This window comes from Aedes aegypti, chromosome 3 (genome assembly GCF_002204515.2).
Source record: "Aedes aegypti strain LVP_AGWG chromosome 3, AaegL5.0 Primary Assembly, whole genome shotgun sequence".
In the NCBI taxonomy this organism is placed as follows: Eukaryota; Metazoa; Arthropoda; class Insecta; order Diptera; family Culicidae; genus Aedes; species Aedes aegypti.
In genome coordinates this window covers 225,624,587-225,643,669 of record NC_035109.1, presented here as the reverse complement: position 1 = coordinate 225,643,669, position 19,083 = coordinate 225,624,587, and the positions used below count along the sequence as shown (strand labels likewise).

Here is a 19,083-nt window from a genome sequence, read left to right as displayed (position 1 = left end):
ATGAAAGGCTCTTCAAGCTGTGTCACGAGCTGTTCTTCTGTTCACCATATCTCATCATCAAAATTTAATGATCCGTTCGTTTCAAATATTGTTGTTCACTAATTTAGACTCCATTTGTTTTGAATCAACTTAAAGGTGAAGATGAATCGAAGCCAAAGTTCAAATTTTCAAGAGCACGGATCTGGAGAACCAAACATCCGTTTGAGCTGAAAACCTAATCAATTGGTCACCACCAGCTAGTGACCAATCGATTAGGTTTTCAGATTAAAGGGATGTTCGGTTCTCCAGATCCGTGCTCTTGAAAATTTGAATTTTGGCTTCGATTTATCTTCACTTTAAAAATGCTCCATTGTTTACCGTAAGCTTATAACCCCAATATTCTTCATTTCCTTCCACAGGTAACTGATCTGGGGAAACCCCGGCTCACGTCGGAAACCACCGCCGAGGTACGCATTACGGTGAACGACGTCAACGACTGTGCTCCGGCGTTCACGCAAAAGGAGTACAATGTAACGCTCCTGCTGCCAACCTACGAGAACGTAGCCGTCATCCAGGTGAACGCAACCGATCAGGACAGCTCGGAGAACTCCACCCTTCGGTACGACATAATCGAGGGCAACCGTGACGGAGTATTCGTGATCGACGCCACCAGTGGAGTGATCACCACCAGAGATGTGGAGAGTATTGGATCGTTCTACAAGCTGGGAGTTCGTGTTTCCGATGGCAAGTTCTCGAAGGTGGCTTACGTCAGCATCAGTGTAGAGACCTCCGACAACTCGGGGTTGATTTTCCAAAAGTCGATCTACGAAGGTTCCATTCTGGAGAACAGTACAAAGATTACAACCGTGACTGTGGTGAATGTTATTGGCTCGAACCTCAACGAACACATTGAGTTCAGTATCTTGAATCCAACTGATATGTTCAAAATCGGTCTCACATCCGGGGCCATACAGACGACTGGGAAGAAGTTCGATCGAGAAGTACGCGACAACTACGAGTTGATTGTGGAGGCACGTTCTCAGCTGCCGGATAGAGAGAAACCGCGTGTGGCACACGTAGTTGTAAATGTAACAATTCTCGATATAAATGATAACTGCCCAATGTTTGTAAACTTGCCCTACTACGCCGTTGTATCAGTAGATGATCCACGTGGATCAGTTATTACGAAAGTTCACGCCCTCGACTTGGACAGCTTCGAGAATGGTGAAGTGCGGTATGAGATGAAGCGGGGTCACGGAGAGTTGTTCAAAGTGGATCGCAAAACTGGCGAGGTGACGTTGAAGCAAACCCTCGAGGGACACAATCGGGACTACGAGCTGCTAATATCCGCTTACGATGGCGGAATTACTCCGTGCTCCACGGATGTCACCGTGCACGTGAAGGTAAGTCAATTGTAAATTCCATTGTAACGTCCATTTTCCACTTGGGGTTTACTATCTCGCCGGAATGCAATCCCAGTAAAATCGTGTCCCTCTTTTTCGAATTGCAAAACAACCGACAGATTAGAATCTCTTATTCCATGAGACGGATCCTCTGAATCCAACATCGTCCCAGCATCATTCCGACAGCCATTCACAGGAAAATTCAATCGAAATTGAGCCGATGTAATTTGAACTTGAATAGGATCAGGTCTCGTGCACGAGCACGAGAACTACCATTCGATTGGACGGTGTGTAGAACTCTATCAATATCCAATGGCTCAGCACAGGCTCTGGATGTGCAGAAATCCGGGAACATTTGCATAAAACAATGAAGCCCTGGTCAACGGTAGCAGGGTGTTTGTGCGAGGAAAAATTCATCCAATTTTTATGCTTCCAAGTTGACTAACTTTTCAGGTAGTTTAATTTTCCACCGCACTTTGGAACATTAAGCTTGTTGTGTGGCCAAAATCTACCTTCCTTTCTCCGGTGGATAGTGTTCCGATTTTAATTTTTGGTAGAGTTGCATCGCAGCTGAATTCGCAGTGCTCTTTCAGATCATAGAGTAGGTGCCTTGTTCGAAGTAGATGTGCGTCCCGATGTTCGACGTTCGACGGACACAGACGGGGCACAACAGAGCGGATGAAAATGTAATAAAACCATGCCTATATTGGATTATTTTTCATCCGCTCGACGATTTAGTTTTCCCTCCGTTTATGGCTTTTGCTGTTCAGGAACTCGCTGTGCTCTGCCGGAGGCAATCGGATTTTACCCACCAGGGAGAGAATCTTTTTTTTATTCCTACCCTGCTTTGCTATTCCAATTCAACCAACCGAGTGGGTATTTCGTGCACTCTACTGCCGCCGTCCGGAAAACTGTAGGCACAAAGCTATCCTCTAGGAGTGCATTGCAAACTGCAGGCTCGTCCAAGGCCGGGAAAAATATAGACGATTCGGGAAAATGGCAAATGATGTATTTGAATTGAAGCCTCTAAATTTTAATAGATGTAGGGTAGAAACACCAGTTTTGGTCATACGCCAGTTCTAGCCATAGTGGATTATACACCGTTTGACATATTCTTTTTGTGTTTTATAGACCACATCACATGATAGAACTACATTTATTTACCCGTCCGAGTCGATTAAAAAAATAAGTAAAATATTCAATTTTGCTTATAATTTTAACTTCCATACACCTAATTCTCCAAGGTATCCCTAATAAGCTCACTCTCGTAAGAATTTAGGAACCGAATCTAAATCTCTGGTCGAAACTGGCTCTGGTGACCTATATTGACCAACGAAATTTTCATAGCAAAAAAATGGTTTCAGCTAAGCTCTGATATTTTTCATACATAACATGGATTGAAAGTATGCATTTAGCATTTTTGCAGTGTATATTGGGCTTTCCATATATTTTTTAAAGGCATTTTTTCTTAGCCTGGCCAGAACCGATACTTCTACCCTAGTGTTGCTATTAATGTAGATAACTTTGGTTTTATAGCGGTTTTTAGCCTGTTGTCAGACCAAGACAAAACATGAAATATTACTTGGGCTTACGTAGTTGGGATACTAAGCAAACTATTGAACCTGACGAACCATCTGATTTAGCAACTGGGAAATGTTTTCTTTTGTTACACCCTTATCAACTATGTTGAGGTAAATGTAGTTGCACTGCATTTTGATCCCTTTCAAGTCGATCTAGATTGGTTATAACCAGGGTTCTGAATTTTCGTATCAATGATACGAAATCTACTATTTTTTGCACGTTAGGAGAATGCTTTTTTCGCTTCCTCACGTGAACATCTTTTATCGCTCACACTAATTTTCCCTGGAGCCACGATGTAGGATAACTGAAAATCACTCCACTCTGGGGATAATTTATTTTTCACTCCATCATATGTTCGCTCACCAACTGCTCCCAGGAATTATCACTATGTGGATAAACAAAAACTAGTGCCGGCGACGGGATTCGAACCTAGAACATTGCCAAAAACAACCACGATGCGTGCACGCTAACCATACTACCACACCAACTTGACGAAAGGAGTGGTTAATTTGATACATAAAAACAGCTGCTGCTCGTGGCGATGGATACAGGAAAAGTTCTCCATGGATCGGAGAAAGAGAAAACAAACTTCTCACTGCTGCGGAAATGTGCAATAATCTATTTTCGCTTTGTTTTGTGGACGGATAAAATCGCAAGGCAGCTATCGCTGAAAATTGCTGTGAGGGATAAATCCATTATCGTGAGAGTGAGTGAGAATTCGGAAGCCTGGTTATAACTTATTAAAATCAGTTTTATTTCTTGATGAAAACGTCTTAGTTGAACAATTCCTTCTGCAATGTTGTTCAATACGATTTTTTTTATATTTTTTCGACACAAATTTGTTCGTAGATTTACAGAGAACGTATTTGAGCAGAAATATTGATTTATTGTCGAAGTGAATCAAAAGTGCCAAGAGTAGGATCCGGCTGAAGACAGTTTTTGCGTAGGGTAATTAGATTTTGAGATAAATAGTTTTGAATTTCTCGTCGAAAAATACGCATTTGTTAAATCGTTATTGCTTTTAAACTCACGATTGGAAAAATTATTCAAAAATGTATATAAAAAATGATGTTTTGTGAAAATTTCATTAGAAACGGTTCATAAATGACTGAGATCTAGCTTACCAAAAGTTGGTTATTTTGTATGGAAAATCGAAAAAGTTGCAAATGTTTTGTCCAATACTTTAGCTCCCACAACGAGGTTAGATGCATCTGACTCTATGCAAAAAAAAAATGTGAGAAGTCTGGGTTTCCCAAGATCGGAGCAGCCATCAAGCCGCTTTCAAGTCTTTGAATTCCACTTCTGCTGCCTCGGATCATACAAACTTTTGTTTCGACTTCTTCAACAGATCAGACATTGGGGTAACTATCCGGCTGTAATTACTGATAAACGGTTGATAGAAGCCCGCTAAACTAACGTCCTTGACATTCTTCGGCCGTACATATTTCTGAATAAGAGAAATATCACAATGTCGTCCAAGTTCACGAATACATAGGACTCGAGGTCAAACCCAATGACTTTGTCCATGAACCGGCACATCTGGAACGGTGCGACAAACTTTAAAACGGTACAAGCCCTTAGGTGTCCTGAACGCTTCGAAGTCTCGGCACTCTTCCTTCAGGGGATACGGAAACAGTCATTTTTTCAGGTCCACCACGGAGTAATATTTCGCCGTCTCCAAACGATAGAATATCTCTCCCATATTCCTCATTGAGTAAGTGTCCCTTTTCGTGAGTGCGTTAATCCACCAAGATTCTAGACAAACACTTAGCGGTTGACGCCTCGGTTTGACCTCCTCTTCCAATGGACCAAAGCACGAGTTCACTCTTTGACGTTTTAGCGGTGCCGTGTTATTTATGTCACCATGGAAACTAGTGAATTCGGCACCGTTCAAACGTCAAATTAGTGAACTCGTGCATCGGTCCATACAATCTCGTGCTGAACAACAGACATTCCTCTCAAGCGGTTCTCAGTTGTACATGAGAATACCTTGATCGCTGCTGTCAGTTCCTTCCTTTATTTTGTCGCCAATTCATGATCCGTTTCTATAGTTTCCGGCGCGGTATATGGCTGGGCATGGCGTACCATTGGTACCTCGCGTACCTGCAGGAATAAAATAAACCCCTTTGTGCGGTCCTTAGCCTCTTGCCCAGCAACTCAATCATTCAAACGGGTGAATGATCAATCATCCAACTCATTGGCTAACTTACTTCTCAACTCCACAATTCTAAAGCATAGCAAATCGAACTTTTAGTCGATCGTGAATGGTGACTCATGAACCCTTCCTTCTTTCTCATTTTCTTTAAACAAGTTGCTCAGCATACAATATTCCGCCTCAATGTCATTTTTCGTCTTCTCAATCTTTCCTCCGTAAGCTCGTAATCTATACTCATAATTGATAAAATGATTCGCATATGGGAGCCTAACAGCAATTCCGACAACCGTAAATTGAAATCAACAATAACAGTACCGTCGGACGGGGCTACTTTTGATTCCGGGGGCTACTTTGGACACTCACCTTTGGTATTCATTTGAAGCGTAAATATTAATCTGAGCAATTTTGTGTCTTCAGCACTTTTATTAACCAATGTATGCTCTACCACTAGGCATTATTTGTTTTGGGAACAATATCAACAATAACAAGATAAACAAGAAAATATTTCAAGAAAGTCAGAATAAATATTCTCAAGGTATAAAACATTGGCTATACGAACATTGTTGTAATCTTTCCCATGTCGTGGAAAGTTATTGGGAGCGTCACAACACTATCAAATGGCCAAGTTTCATAAAAATTTTGTGATTTGTTTGCTTAAAATTGTTGTTTTATTAAAATAATTGTTCAAATGTCTTATTTTTAAGACTTTTATTTTATTGTAATGTTTTGATTTGTATATTTTTCAACATAAAAAATTGAAATAAATATTTGGGATAGTGAATAGATATGAAACATACATGTATCAATACGTATCAACGACAAGTTCACAAAATCATCTCTAAAAAATATTGTCTGTAATATTTTACATGAATTTGCAGTACAAAACAATTGCATCCTTCAATTCCTAAGATAAACTACTCTTAAGCCAGCTCTAAACTGCTAAGAAGCTAAAATCATATTACAAAAGCAAACTTTTATTTCTTTACGACCTTGCAAAACTTTACTTCATAGATTGCGTTGTTGATGAAAATTACTTTTTAGTTGCAAGTATTAATGTGATCCTTCTATATATCTATATATTCTATACATCGGTCATATAACAGTAAGAATAGAAAAGATAGTTTTTGTACATAGCTCATTTATCATAGCAGTACCTAGTAGTTACATCGTTCGTTTATGTCAACTTAAAAATCAAGCATTCGTAACTGAAAGTTCCATTTAAGAGGAGATTGAAAGTATAATTTTCATACCGCAAACTAAAAATAGTGAATAGCATGTTTCGCAGAAATTTGTTATATATGAGTAATTGTTTCGAGCTGTGTAATTTTTTAAATTATGTGTATCAATGAAAAACGTTCAATAACATCACAATGGGCCATAATCCACAGAATCAGTTTGAAATTTATAAGAAAAAATCATTTCATTATCAAATTGTGAAAATGTCCAAAGTAACCCCTTTTTTGCCTTGAAGGACACACTTTTTTCGCTATTCAAACATTTTTGTTATTTCTAGATGGATTTGCCTCATATTTTGCATATTTGTTACGTAGGTACATATACAACTTAAATATATGCAAGAATTATCAATATCTATACAAAATTCTAAGAGTTACAAATCCTCAAAGTTGAAGAATGTGGAAATAATGTCACAAGAAGCCCCGTTTGACGGTACCGAATTTCTATTTCTATTCAATAATGTTCTGTAGACTACCGTTTTGATTCATATTATGGACACCTAAGGCCTTAGAGAAGTATAACTCAGCATAGAGCTTACTAAATAAATCATTCTGTATGATTTATCAGCGTTATCGAGCGTCAAGAACCCTTAACTTTCGAATGGTGGGTAAAGAACACGCTTCCACAACTTCAATAATTTTAAATAAATTGAAATGTGTGACAACTACCGAAAAGCTAAACATTACATATAATTTGCAATTGGATTAGATGGACAAATTGATGTGAAGATTTGCGAAAAAGTTACACGTCTTCTCAGTGAGAATCGAACTCACGACTCCCCGATCTCTAGTTGGGGCGCGTTGAAATGTGTGGCCTTTTCATGATGCTTATTCCGAACGCTACCTCACTTTTGCCTCATATTCCGGACACTTTGATTCAAATTCCGTACAGCTCATGGAAATGATTAATTGAAAAGTCAAATCATCAGTTGAAGTTATCAAGCCACTAATGAAAATGAAGCTGTCCGTAATATGATTCAAAACGGCACTGCAATCAAATTAATATCGAAAGAAGACTAATTTTGGTTCATAGGCAAACAGTAAAGCAAAATTGTATTTCTTAGTTTTTTTAAATAACAAAAAAAAATGTTCAAATTGTCTTTTTGCTTAAACACGTTAACTGCACTTGAACAAGAATATTTATATCGAAAAAAAATGTATCATTGAACAACATTGCAGCAAGAAGTTTTTAACTGGTACATTCATATTAAGAGATAAAACTGATCAAGACCAGATACAAGTTACCTAGACAACCAAAACCCTTTGTCGAAGATATCAAACCTTGAGTATGCAATTCCAGAGCACTAGTGGTTTTAGCTGTCTAAATCAGCGACCTTGACCTATTTAAGTTTGCTTCATTAAGGAAGCTCGGATTTGTTTTCATGTGTTATTTTTCTCATAATTCACGATTATTTGAATCTGAGAAACATAAAATATTAACTTTTTCTGTGATATTTGACACGATGCTCATGCAGTTTCAATAAACAAAAAAAAATTGGTTTGACTACCCGATCAGTGGATTACAACAGGGTTATAACAGATTTTGTTACCCACTTAACGCATTTTCTGTAACAAAATATGTAATTATTTTGACTAGTTAGTAGTTAAATAACAAAAAAATATAACACAATTTCTTCTACACTAGACAAAACTGTGTTATAATTTAAATAAAAATATAACTCATTTTGTTATTTTCAATAACTGAATTACAACAACATTTATTATTTGCTTTAAATGAATAAAAACTTGAATTTATAGGCAATTGCTTTCAGATTTTTATCCAAAACCTTTTGAACTATTCTTCTTTTGACTTGACTTTGACTTCTTCTTGACTTCATCAAGTTTGATATGTCGCAACCAGAAGATTTTTGTTTGCAGGAATATCATAGGGAATTATTGGAGAAATCCTTGGTGTAATTTGTAAACGATCTTCTGGAAATTTGTTTGGAGTGTTGACTAGAAGATCCACTTCTTTTGAAACTTTGAAATATCCTAGGGAAATTCCTGAAAAAATCCCTGAAAGAACACTTTAAATACATACGATCTTCTTTTTGAGAAGTCTCTGAAAGAATCCTTGGCAAAGTACATGGAGATGTTTCTGAAGAAATTCCAATTTCTATACTGTAATCTTAAATAAATCCAAGTGATTTTTTTAGAATAAAGCCCTGTAAAAATCTCATAATGAGCATGCGGAATATTTTCTTTTTGGAAGAATCGATGAAAATATTGTAGGTGGACTGTCTAGAGGAAGAAGTGGAAGAACTTCTGGACAATTTCCTCGAGGATTCCTGGAGTTATTTTTTAAGCAGGTGTAGAGTTGTTTTAGGTGGTTTCTTACAAAAGTCTTAGGAAAAAGTAGGCAAATTTCTAGAAAAAAATGTCAGATGAATTATTGAAGGTCTTCCTGTAGTAATTCTCAGGGCAACATCAGAAGAAACTGTGAAAATCACTGGGATAGTTCATACGATTTTTAGAGGAATCTCTGGAATATCTCTTCAGAGATTGTAACATATTGGAATTCATAGTCGTAAAAACTCGCGCGGATTTTTTCAAAATTTTTCGAATAAACCCTTTGACAAATTTCTGAAGTAATCCTTGGAGGAAACTGCAGCAGAGCTTCTTAAGAAGTTTCTATAAGAGAAACTAGTGGGGTTCTTTTTGGGAGAACCAAATGTCTTATTTCTATACAAAATTCCCAAGTATGGGACTCTTTATCTCTGCTTCTGGTAATATAAAATGGCTGACATTTTAATGACGAACTAAAAAAAACCTGAAGTTTTGTCTATAGTGAATTAGTTGAATTTATATCATTTTTCCAAGAGTTTCAGAGAGTTATCTAAGAACAAAATAAAGTAATCAGAAGATTTTTAAATATAATTTAAAAACCGTAAGTTGCAGGATTTTTTTTTGTTCTGTATATTTGCGTTACTTCTGTAAATGAACGACTTTGTCGAACAAACCAGCTACCCTCAGCTTACCATTTTTTAATTGCATTATAAATCTCTCGATTACTTACGATTGTCTTAAATCAACCTTCTGAAATTCCTTAAAAAATATTTGTAGTTCGTCATTCACATTTCAGCTAATTCGGAGTCATTCCTGGAGAAATCCTTTGTGGAAGATTCTTCAATGATTTTTAGAGGCTCTTGGAGCAACATTTGGAGAAATTTAGTTGAGTATGGTAATCAACTTTTGCGGAATCTGTTCCCTTAAGGCTTTTCTGGATGAACTGCTTGAATTTTTAGGACATACCATTTGCCTCTTATTAGAAAACATATGAAAAAGACAAATTTCGAAAACTTATTCAAACATATATATCTCAATAAAAATAATTGGCTCTACGTATTCCATAGATGGAATTGTATGCATTCCATTGCAAAAAATTCTAAAAGATTTGATTCTCTAATTTAATTATTATACGTTAAAAGATGCAACAAGGGACTAAAAGAATACTGAGATAATAATTTGTCATTAGGAGAGCTCAAATCGGTTTTGATACAAGCTTCCTCATTTTGAATACTTTCCAATGATCATTTACCCATCCATTCCGCAGTACTATCGTAATCTGATTCACAATATCTCATGGCTCCGCACTTCTTTCTCTCGTTCTTTAATCTCCCCCTCCCCCCTCTTTCGCAGGTGATTGACAAATCGATGCCGGTGTTCAGCAAGCAGTTTTACTCAGACACGGTGCCGGAGAACATCGAACTACACTCGCCGCTCTCGGTTGCGATCCAGGCGGAAAGTCCACTGGGCCGGAAACTCATCTACAGTATCGTGAAGGGTAACGAAATGGAGGAGTTTGCCGTTGATTTCAACACAGGTATGCGATTTTTCTTTCTTCCACTATTAGAGCAGATAATGCGAAAGTCTACCGTGATGGCCCCATAGTCAGGGGGCTTACGCCATGATAGCCCTACACTTTCCATCAAGAAGTGTGGGACCGTAGCGACAATGGCGGGGAAAACCGAACGGGACAGGTTCATCAATCCAGTTCCGTCTTTTCCCCTTCGTCGTTTCCGCGCGTAATGGAGCTGCCTTTTTTAATCTTGCACATCGTTAGATTTGATTTCCCGACGTGGGTTCGGTCTACCGAATCTGATGATGGAAACACACTAAAAGCGACTCAAATTCATATTCGTACGGGGCACAGTTATCACATTAAGTGGTTCGAAAACAATAAAATGATATATCGAGTTTAAAATTATTTATCAATAACGATCTTATTTGATAGTCATAAGTTGTTTCCATTTGCTCTCGTCTGTAGAATGAGGAAAAAGTATATAATAATTCTCACTTCTTTCAAATCACTCTCCCATGAATTTTCGAAAACATTCTCTTGATTTATAATGTTTTCGAAATCCTGAGTAATTTGATTTTCTATTGGACTGGTAAGTCCTAAATTACAATTGTGCGCGCTTTCAAACTGCATTGCAAGTTTAAGAGCTTTTTCGTAATTGGTTAGTAATAATTTGTTTTCCTCTTTCAATGCCTGAATTGGCTTCTGAGTTATTTTATTTCAAAATTTTAGATAATTTACAAAAGGACTTAAAGCCAGGGTCCAATTGATAAATTGAATGTTGAATAATACATGATACCTTTGACCTTCATTGTTGATAAAAGATTTTAAATTCAATATTTAGTTTGATAGATTTTTGCCAACTAGATGTGAAAAAAGTGCCCTGTACAAAGCTGAAATCAAGTCGCTATGCAACATCATCATTCCATATCTTTAACGCTTTACCGACAGATTTCATGAAACGCTCATCTACTCTACAACGGTGCCGGGCCAAAGTATTGAACCAAATTTAATAGCTAATTAAATCCCGTCTGCTTATTCCAAACCAAACTCATCAACAAACCTGAAATCACCAATCCACCGCAATGGCAACAGCAGCAGCTAAACAGAGTCGATATCGATATTGACTATCTCGGGGTTCACTCGCTTGATTGGACCCGACTTGGGTTGGGGTGTAACCCAACGAATATTGGCATTTACTCATTAGTTGAATTAGCTTTGTTTGATTTTCAGCCACAGTCCTTCGTCTGCTATCAGCTGATTCCGGCTTATGGCAGCAGCACTTTGCTAACTCACTTGGTGGGGAGGCTATGGGTGTCGGGGTAGGTGCTTGGCCCTTTGCCATTGGGTCCAATCCGTCGAGGATATCCGGACGGCCAGAGATTGTTGCAAACCAACACCGGAGTTGGGTAAACAGTCAACCACCGAAGCCAGAGATGGAAAGAAAACAGACTGGGATTCCATTATCCAGCTTTTATTTTGCTTGGTGAATCGACAGACCTCATCATTGGGGAGGGCTTGACTATGGGGATTGGAGGGAAGTAAACTAAAAAAAGAATCAGTGTCACAATTGGCATGGGCAGAGTGACTGGAGAGTTTGCCCAGTTGGCAATGTTGGGATTTGAGGTAGTCCATCAGCATATTGCTTTTCTGGGAGCTCAGATTTTTCTGCTTACTGTTCAAGGTACCAAAATCCAAGTGAACGAACGTTTAAGGTTATCCAATAACTTTTTTGGATACAACTCTTTGAATCTACAATTCTAGAAACCAGATACTCTCGGAGATTAAAAATAACATATATGGATATAATGACCCAAGAATTGAATATGTTTCATCAAATTTGGAGTTCAAGTTTTGAGTGAGATCATCCAAAAACTACTTATAGCACAGTACTTCAGATCTACAAGCGTAACCAGCAATCTCTCCACAGTCCCTAATTCAATCTTGATAAATAACAACAGCAAACGAGAGACCCACAGAGAGCAAAAATAAAATTCATTTTTCTCGCTCATCCATTTCAGGAGTGATAAATAATCTCAAAACATCCTATGGACCAATGCACGAGTTCATTATTTGACGTTTTAGCGGTGACGTTTTATTTATGTGACCATAGAAACCAGTGCTGTAGCAGAATATGGTAAACAGATTTTCATGATGTGCTGCGGATCATGATTGCTACAGAGAGTGATAAGTGAGATATTAAATTTTGAGTATAAAAACCGTTCGAAGGGCTTTCTTTATCCGAGTGGTTAGAGTCCGCGGTTACAAAGCAATGCCATGCTGAAGTTGTCTGAGTTCTATTGCCGGTCGGTCCAATATCCTTTAATGATGGATATTTTCTTAACCTTCCTGGGCATAGAATAGCATCGTACTTGCCACACGATATACGAATGCGAAAATGGCAACTTTGGCAAAGAAAGCTCTCAGTCAACAACTGTGGAAGTGCTCATAAGTACACTAAGCTGAGAAGCAGGTTCTGTCCCAGGTCGAGGTTATCCAAGAACTTAACCCTTTAAGGTTATCCAAAACATTTTTGAGGCCTTCAGATCTACAAGCGCTACCTGTGAACTCAGAAAGCTTCAAAAAACATGTTAAATACATAGGTTAAAAGATTTTGATAAAAATTGAGATTGAGATTTTGATAAAAAATAAACTCAATCAACTCAAACCGTAAAAAATGATTCAGTCGCAAAACCCGGCAAAAACTCGTGAAACCCTAATGTTTTTGTTTACATTCGAATGGATTACTAAAATTTTACCAGACTACCAAGAAATGATTGCCGTGTATGAGTAAACTGTAGAAATACGAGACAATGAGTCACACGGTAAGTCATTGCACAGTGGGACGGATTGAGGTTTTAGGAGGAAAGATGGAACTCACGCCTTCAATTGTGATTTTACGTAAAAATAATGTTCTACAAAGTTGTTTCTAATATAAAAACAATTTTTTTGGTCGGAACGAAAATTAGGGTGGCCCTATGTTAAAAAAGATAACCATCAAAACTTTTTTAATTTACGGAATATTGATATAGTTTGTTCTACAAAGTTGAAGATCGAAAAATTTCAAGCTGATTCGATAAAAAAAGTTTTTTCCTAGCTCAAAAATTGACCGTTTTAGAGCATTTTTCGCCATTGATGTGGAAGTGCTCCTAACAACAATAACCTGAGAAGTATGATCTGTTCCAGTAGGGACGCGATGCAAAAAAAAAATAATATTGATAAATTTTTTTATGATGAAAAGTTAAAGACTTTTTGATAATCAAAAAAGAAACATGTTTATATGTTTGTATAGTTGGGAAAACAAAATGAATTGTGTTGAAATGACGATAGTGTTTGTCAGCTTAAAAATGCGAATAATCGTATTATACTTCGGCGGATCTGTTTGCTAATGATATGACTGGTTCATATATTAATATCCGTTACTAACAGATTTTTGAAGGAACTCCCAAATTTACTATAATGTTCAAATTTCAGGCATAGCTATCTCTAAATTATAGCCTTAATTAATCAAAGCATCTAAACATGATCAAATAATGCATATATTTATTCTTCTTAATCTAGCCTTGAAAGTCAGCGTCATAATCAGAAATCGTACTCTAGTAATAAACCGTTCCAGATACGATATATCTCCTACGATAGACAAATTACTAGTAATTTGTCGGTGGACAAATTACTAGTAATTGAGCATTCGTTACTTCCAATCAGAATGTTTCCCAAAGAGCCCGGCAAATCCCAGAACAGAAGTATTCGGAAGTTTGGGATGAGTTATGTCAGGAAATTCAACCGTGAGGTAAATTTAGAAGATATTTTAAAAAACTTTTCTCCTTGTATATATTGCTGAGCTCCTTTGATTTTTTTCGGAAGTACGTATATAAGAATATGAAATAAGTTAGTTTTTTATTCCGATTTAAAGCCGAAAGATAATAATTGTCATGCAAAAAAAAAAATCTTTTTTTGCCCCAACTACATTTACATGTAAAAAAACGTTTGTTTTTCATGAAAAATGTTTATAACTATTCACCGACAAAATTGTATAGGCCTTAAAATATGCGTCTCAATCGTCTAAAGATGAAGGAATGACAACTTTGGTGAGATATCTAAAAATAAAAAAAATATAACACAAAAACCTATTTTTGAAGGGCCACCCTACATCAATAGCGAAAAATGCTCTAAAACGGTCAATTTTTGAGCTAGGAAAAAACTTTTTTTATCAAATCAGCTTAAAATTCTTCGATCTTTATCTTTGTAGAACAAGCTATGTCAGTACTCCTTAAAATAAAAAAGTTTTAATGGTTATCTTTTTTTACATAGGGCCACCCTAATTTTCGTTCCGACCAAAAAAAATGTTTTTATATTAGAAACAACTTTGTAGAACATCATTTTTACGTAAAATCGCAATTGAAGGCGTGAGTTCCATCTTTCCTCCTAAAACCCCTATCCGTCCCACTGTGCATTGCAATCATCAATCATTATCCTGTCCATTTGAAATAGCAAATCTCTAGTTCCACTCAACAGGGAAAGTGTACCAGTTATGGCTAAGGTGGTTTCCTATTCGGCCATATGTGCATAGATGATGATGATGATGATGATATAAGCTGCCATCTATTGTAGCAAGGTATCCACCGGTAACAATTACCTGTTCTAACAAAACAATTTGTTCAAGATTGTATGACTATTCGCATTCAATCATACTCCTGTCTGAAGGGCCAACAACGAATGGTGGACCATTTGGCCATATGGGTCCTAAAACCCTGTCTCAATTTTAGTACCAAACGATAAGTTCAATCCAAAAACACATGCTTACTAAATTTTTGAATGATTTTCGTTGGTTTAAGTCCAGAAACACTTTTTTTACGGTTTTCGAGATTTTGTCACACCCCTTGGTTTAAACTCAAATTTTGGGTATATTTTGTTTTCTGTGTCCCTTCCGAAATGTCAGATAGGAACAACCCCAGTGTTAAAACTAAAAGCCCTGTGGCATTTTTGTCGACAACGTCAAACATGATCAAAAGTGTCAAGGTTCATATTTGGAATTATTTTTAAAATTAAAGTTTAAATATGTTATTGTCGTTATTTGAGCTGGAAAAATTGCTAAAGTAGTTGCAATCTGAGAGAGACTCGCGAAGAGGAAAAACATCAATGCCATATGCAGCCCAGATTCCCCTCTCACGAAACGTCAAATGCAGCCCACCGTTTTTATGGCTGAAAAAGTGAAAAGTAGTGTGTTTAAAGTAAACTGTTATTAAGAACCTCAGTCGGCGGAGCAGTTTTTTCCTAAGCAGAAGATTAAATATTTCTAATGTCTGCTACGTTTGCTGGCATGAAATTTCACTTAAACGGCTATTTATGATTCGATGTGATGCAAACTCAATCATTTTTTGCTGAGAGGTTCATGTGAGGATTTGAACAGCATGCGCATAATTCGTATAAACACAAAGTGGAATAAGAAAAAAACTCAGCAATCACAGAAAAAGAAGACCGTCTACGCGAGTCTTGTCTCAGGTTGCAATAACATGCTCTTTTGTATTGTTGAATAAAAACAAGAATTCAAAAAACAACAATTCTTGACAAGTTTTCATATTTATGAATGTTTTAATATCAAGATATCAAACTACTGCCCAGACAACCAGAAGTCGCATTAAAATTAACCAACAAAGTCGTTTTTTATACAAGTTGCATCATGACCGCACTACATGACTGAAGACATCGTTTGTTCGATGGGTTTCCGCGCGTAAATAGGCATTTTATGAGTTTATTTGGGCATTTCGCTTCGTCCCGTATACTCATACAAAGTGAGTCATATCAATGCGTAGCAGCTATCAAATCAAAATTGTTATTGTAAATTAAATCGCATAAGAGTACAGATTAGTTTGCTGTAAAATCTATACACTCGCATTTCATCCTATATTTCCTTATATAAAATATGCCCGTATACCGCCCCCAGTTTTGTGCGTTTAATCGTAACAGATTTCAAAAGAAGAAATTTTTTTTGAGAAATTGTGAAAAAATGATGCGTAAAGCAGGAGACTTACGATTTTAGTATATTTATGTGGTTTAAAAATGATGCTCTTAGTAGAGAGGTTACTGCAGCTAAGTACTTTCAAACTTTAGGTTAGGTTTGACTATAACCAATTAATATTGGATCTCTATATAGGGCAACTTTTCAACAAATTTCACCGTTTAAATAAAAAAAAATATCAACTTGATTCACAAGTCATTTGGAAATAAAGGACTATTTCACACTTGCATCAACTGTTGGGTTATAACATAATAAGAATAACCTAAAAATTTGAGCACATAACATTGAGGTTGAGGGGTAACACAAGCGATTTGAAGGATATTTTTCAAGTTATTAAATATGACCTTCAGTGAAGTCCACATTACTTTGTTATTTTCTACCCAATTTTTAGTTTTTTAGCATAATTATCTTCAAAAGTAAATTTATTTAAATTTGTGGAACATGAAATTTGTCAAAAGTTTAAATTTATTTTACTCTACATTTTTCTTTATTTTACTAAAAAATCAATTTTGTTCGATCATAATTTCATGAATACTGATTTCCGGTTCAAAATTAAACATTCCAATTGAATTTGATTTTTCACAGAAAACTTTCGTTTTTGAGTAGATTTAGTTGAATGTCCATAACATCTTTCAAATTCAATGTCTTGTGTACACAGTTTGAAAACTACAAAATCATGTTAAAAGATTTGAGGGGGGGGCCAACCCCATGATTCAGGTAGGCCAGGCCCCCCCTGGCCCCTCCCTATTTACGCCAATGGTCGCAACCCCATGTTGTATCGATGTTGTTCGATCGGGCTGAAATTTTCAGAGTTTGTTCTTTCATGCAAAAGAAGATATTTTACAAATTTTCAGATTTTCATTTAACCCGTTAACGCCCAGCGTCCTGTTTTGAGGACAGATGCCCCGAATGCCCAGCACCCTCAGTTGAGGACAGTGATTTTCGCAAATAACTTCAAAAATGACTCAAAATACAATGATGTTATGTTTGGAGAACTTGTTCACAGACCTGATATCTTCCACTCAGTGGTAATTATATTTGGGAATTCACTCACCAGATGGCGCCACAGCATGATCAAATGTACCTGACTTGTGCAAAACCAAGATCAACGTCCATTTCCATTGGTTCTTAATAAATGCGTCTACCCAAAGTTATTTGGCAATAGACACTTTCTACACTGAAATTTTTGTTGAAGTGCAGTGAAATCGTTTTAGCAGGAATAGATTTTTTGATCACACTCAAAATTTATGTTACTAAAAAATAACAATAAATACTGTTTATTTGAAACTGTTTGCTTACAAAACAAAATTCAATGCGATAACATGTGATTTTATTGGTATCAATTTGAGTAAAGTAGTCCAGTGATCATTTTTAGGTAAAAATGTAAATTATAGATAAAACTCAAAATGTGTTTTATTCTGAAAACTACGAGACACTTTAGGTTTCCGATCTGTTTGCAAATAAATCAAAGTTCATAGCGATCATATCGAGCTTTTTCAGTATATATTTGTTTGTACATGTCCAACGAACATATTTGAGCAGACATAGTTATTTTGGATTACACATAGAACATTTTCTACCAAAAATTTACGAGAAACCCTAGATTTACAACCTCTTTGGGGACGATTCAAATATGATGTCCATCGTTTTTCGGGATTTCTAGACCCCCCTCCCCCCTCTGTCACGCTTTTTCCAATACCTAATACATGCACTGTCACACTTTCATAGAATTATACAATTTCATTATTCACCCAAAAATGAAAGAAAACAGCTTTAAAGACTTTCCAGATCGTTTGTAGGGGCGTTGAAGTCGAAAATAATGATTTAATTTTTTATTTGCAGGCAAAAAGTTAAAAAAGGACTTCTCGTAGTTTTTGAAATAAAATAAATTTTGAATGCACTCCAAAATTCTATTTTCTGGCCGATCATGTTTACCAGACTTCTATAAGAAAATTTATATCGACAAAACAAGATTTCATCGCATTTATTTCTTATTTATTGGCAAGTATTATAAAAAACAGGATTTTGGTAATTTCCTAAATTGAAATCAATTTAGAGTGTAATCAAAAAAAATATATTTCTACACAAATATATTCAATAGACTACAGCAGTCATCTTTCAGTCGAGAAATTCCCAAGTTATTGCTTTGAAATAGTGTTGAAAAAATATGTTTTTCATAGTTTTTTAATTAAAATATATTTTAAGTGTAATCAATAATTTATATTTCTGCCCAAAAAAATTTGCTGGGCTTCTTAAATTAAATTCATGTAAAAAAACCTGCATGTCAACTTTGATTTATTGGTTAAAAGTTTTAAAAATAGGGGTTTCGAGGTTTCTTGAGTATAATAAATTTTGAGTGTAATCAAAAATTTATATGTCAACCCAAACATGTGAATTGTGGTTTCGGAACATTTTTTTTACCAATAAAAAAACCATAATTTATCACCTTAAATATTGTTACATTGCTTAATTTGTGCCATAAATCGGTAACAAATGATACTAAGAAGAATCTTTTTTTATATTGGGTTTACTATCTTTTTAAATACTTTTTAAATACATTTTGAATGGGTTATGATCTTGAATAGTGTCTGATTCCTCTGCTGCAAAAATATTGAAAATCGGTTAGAAAACGACGGAGATATGCATTGTAAAAGTTGGACTTTAAACTTTTAATGGTCTCTTTGTTGCGTAAGTTTTCTCCCCCGTGGTAGAAAAATAGTTGAACATTTCCAACCGAAAAAATGTTTTTCAACGCTTACTGTTTCTAAAGGATCAAGTAGCATAAATTTTATCTCAATAAAATGCAAAATTAATTCTATAGAGCTATCAGATATCGACGACACACTTCTAAGAATTTTTTTGGACCCTTCCCATAGACTTTTTGCTGAAACTGTGTTTATTTTATGGGAACG

General features: G+C 36.1%; 1 protein-coding gene across 6 annotated transcripts in view; it reads left to right on the top strand.

Moving 5' to 3' along the window:
- The window catches only part of LOC5574448 (fat-like cadherin-related tumor suppressor homolog), a 364,780-nt gene that overhangs the window by 278,279 nt on the left and 67,418 nt on the right, over window positions 1–19,083 (top strand). For all 6 annotated transcript variants that reach the window (XM_021848929.1, XM_021848928.1, XM_021848927.1 and 3 more), the window contains 2 exons: window positions 399–1,382; window positions 9,993–10,176. In XM_021848929.1, coding sequence (XP_021704621.1) covers window positions 399–1,382; window positions 9,993–10,176 — 1,168 coding nt within the window. The remainder of the gene's footprint in view (window positions 1–398; window positions 1,383–9,992; window positions 10,177–19,083) is intronic.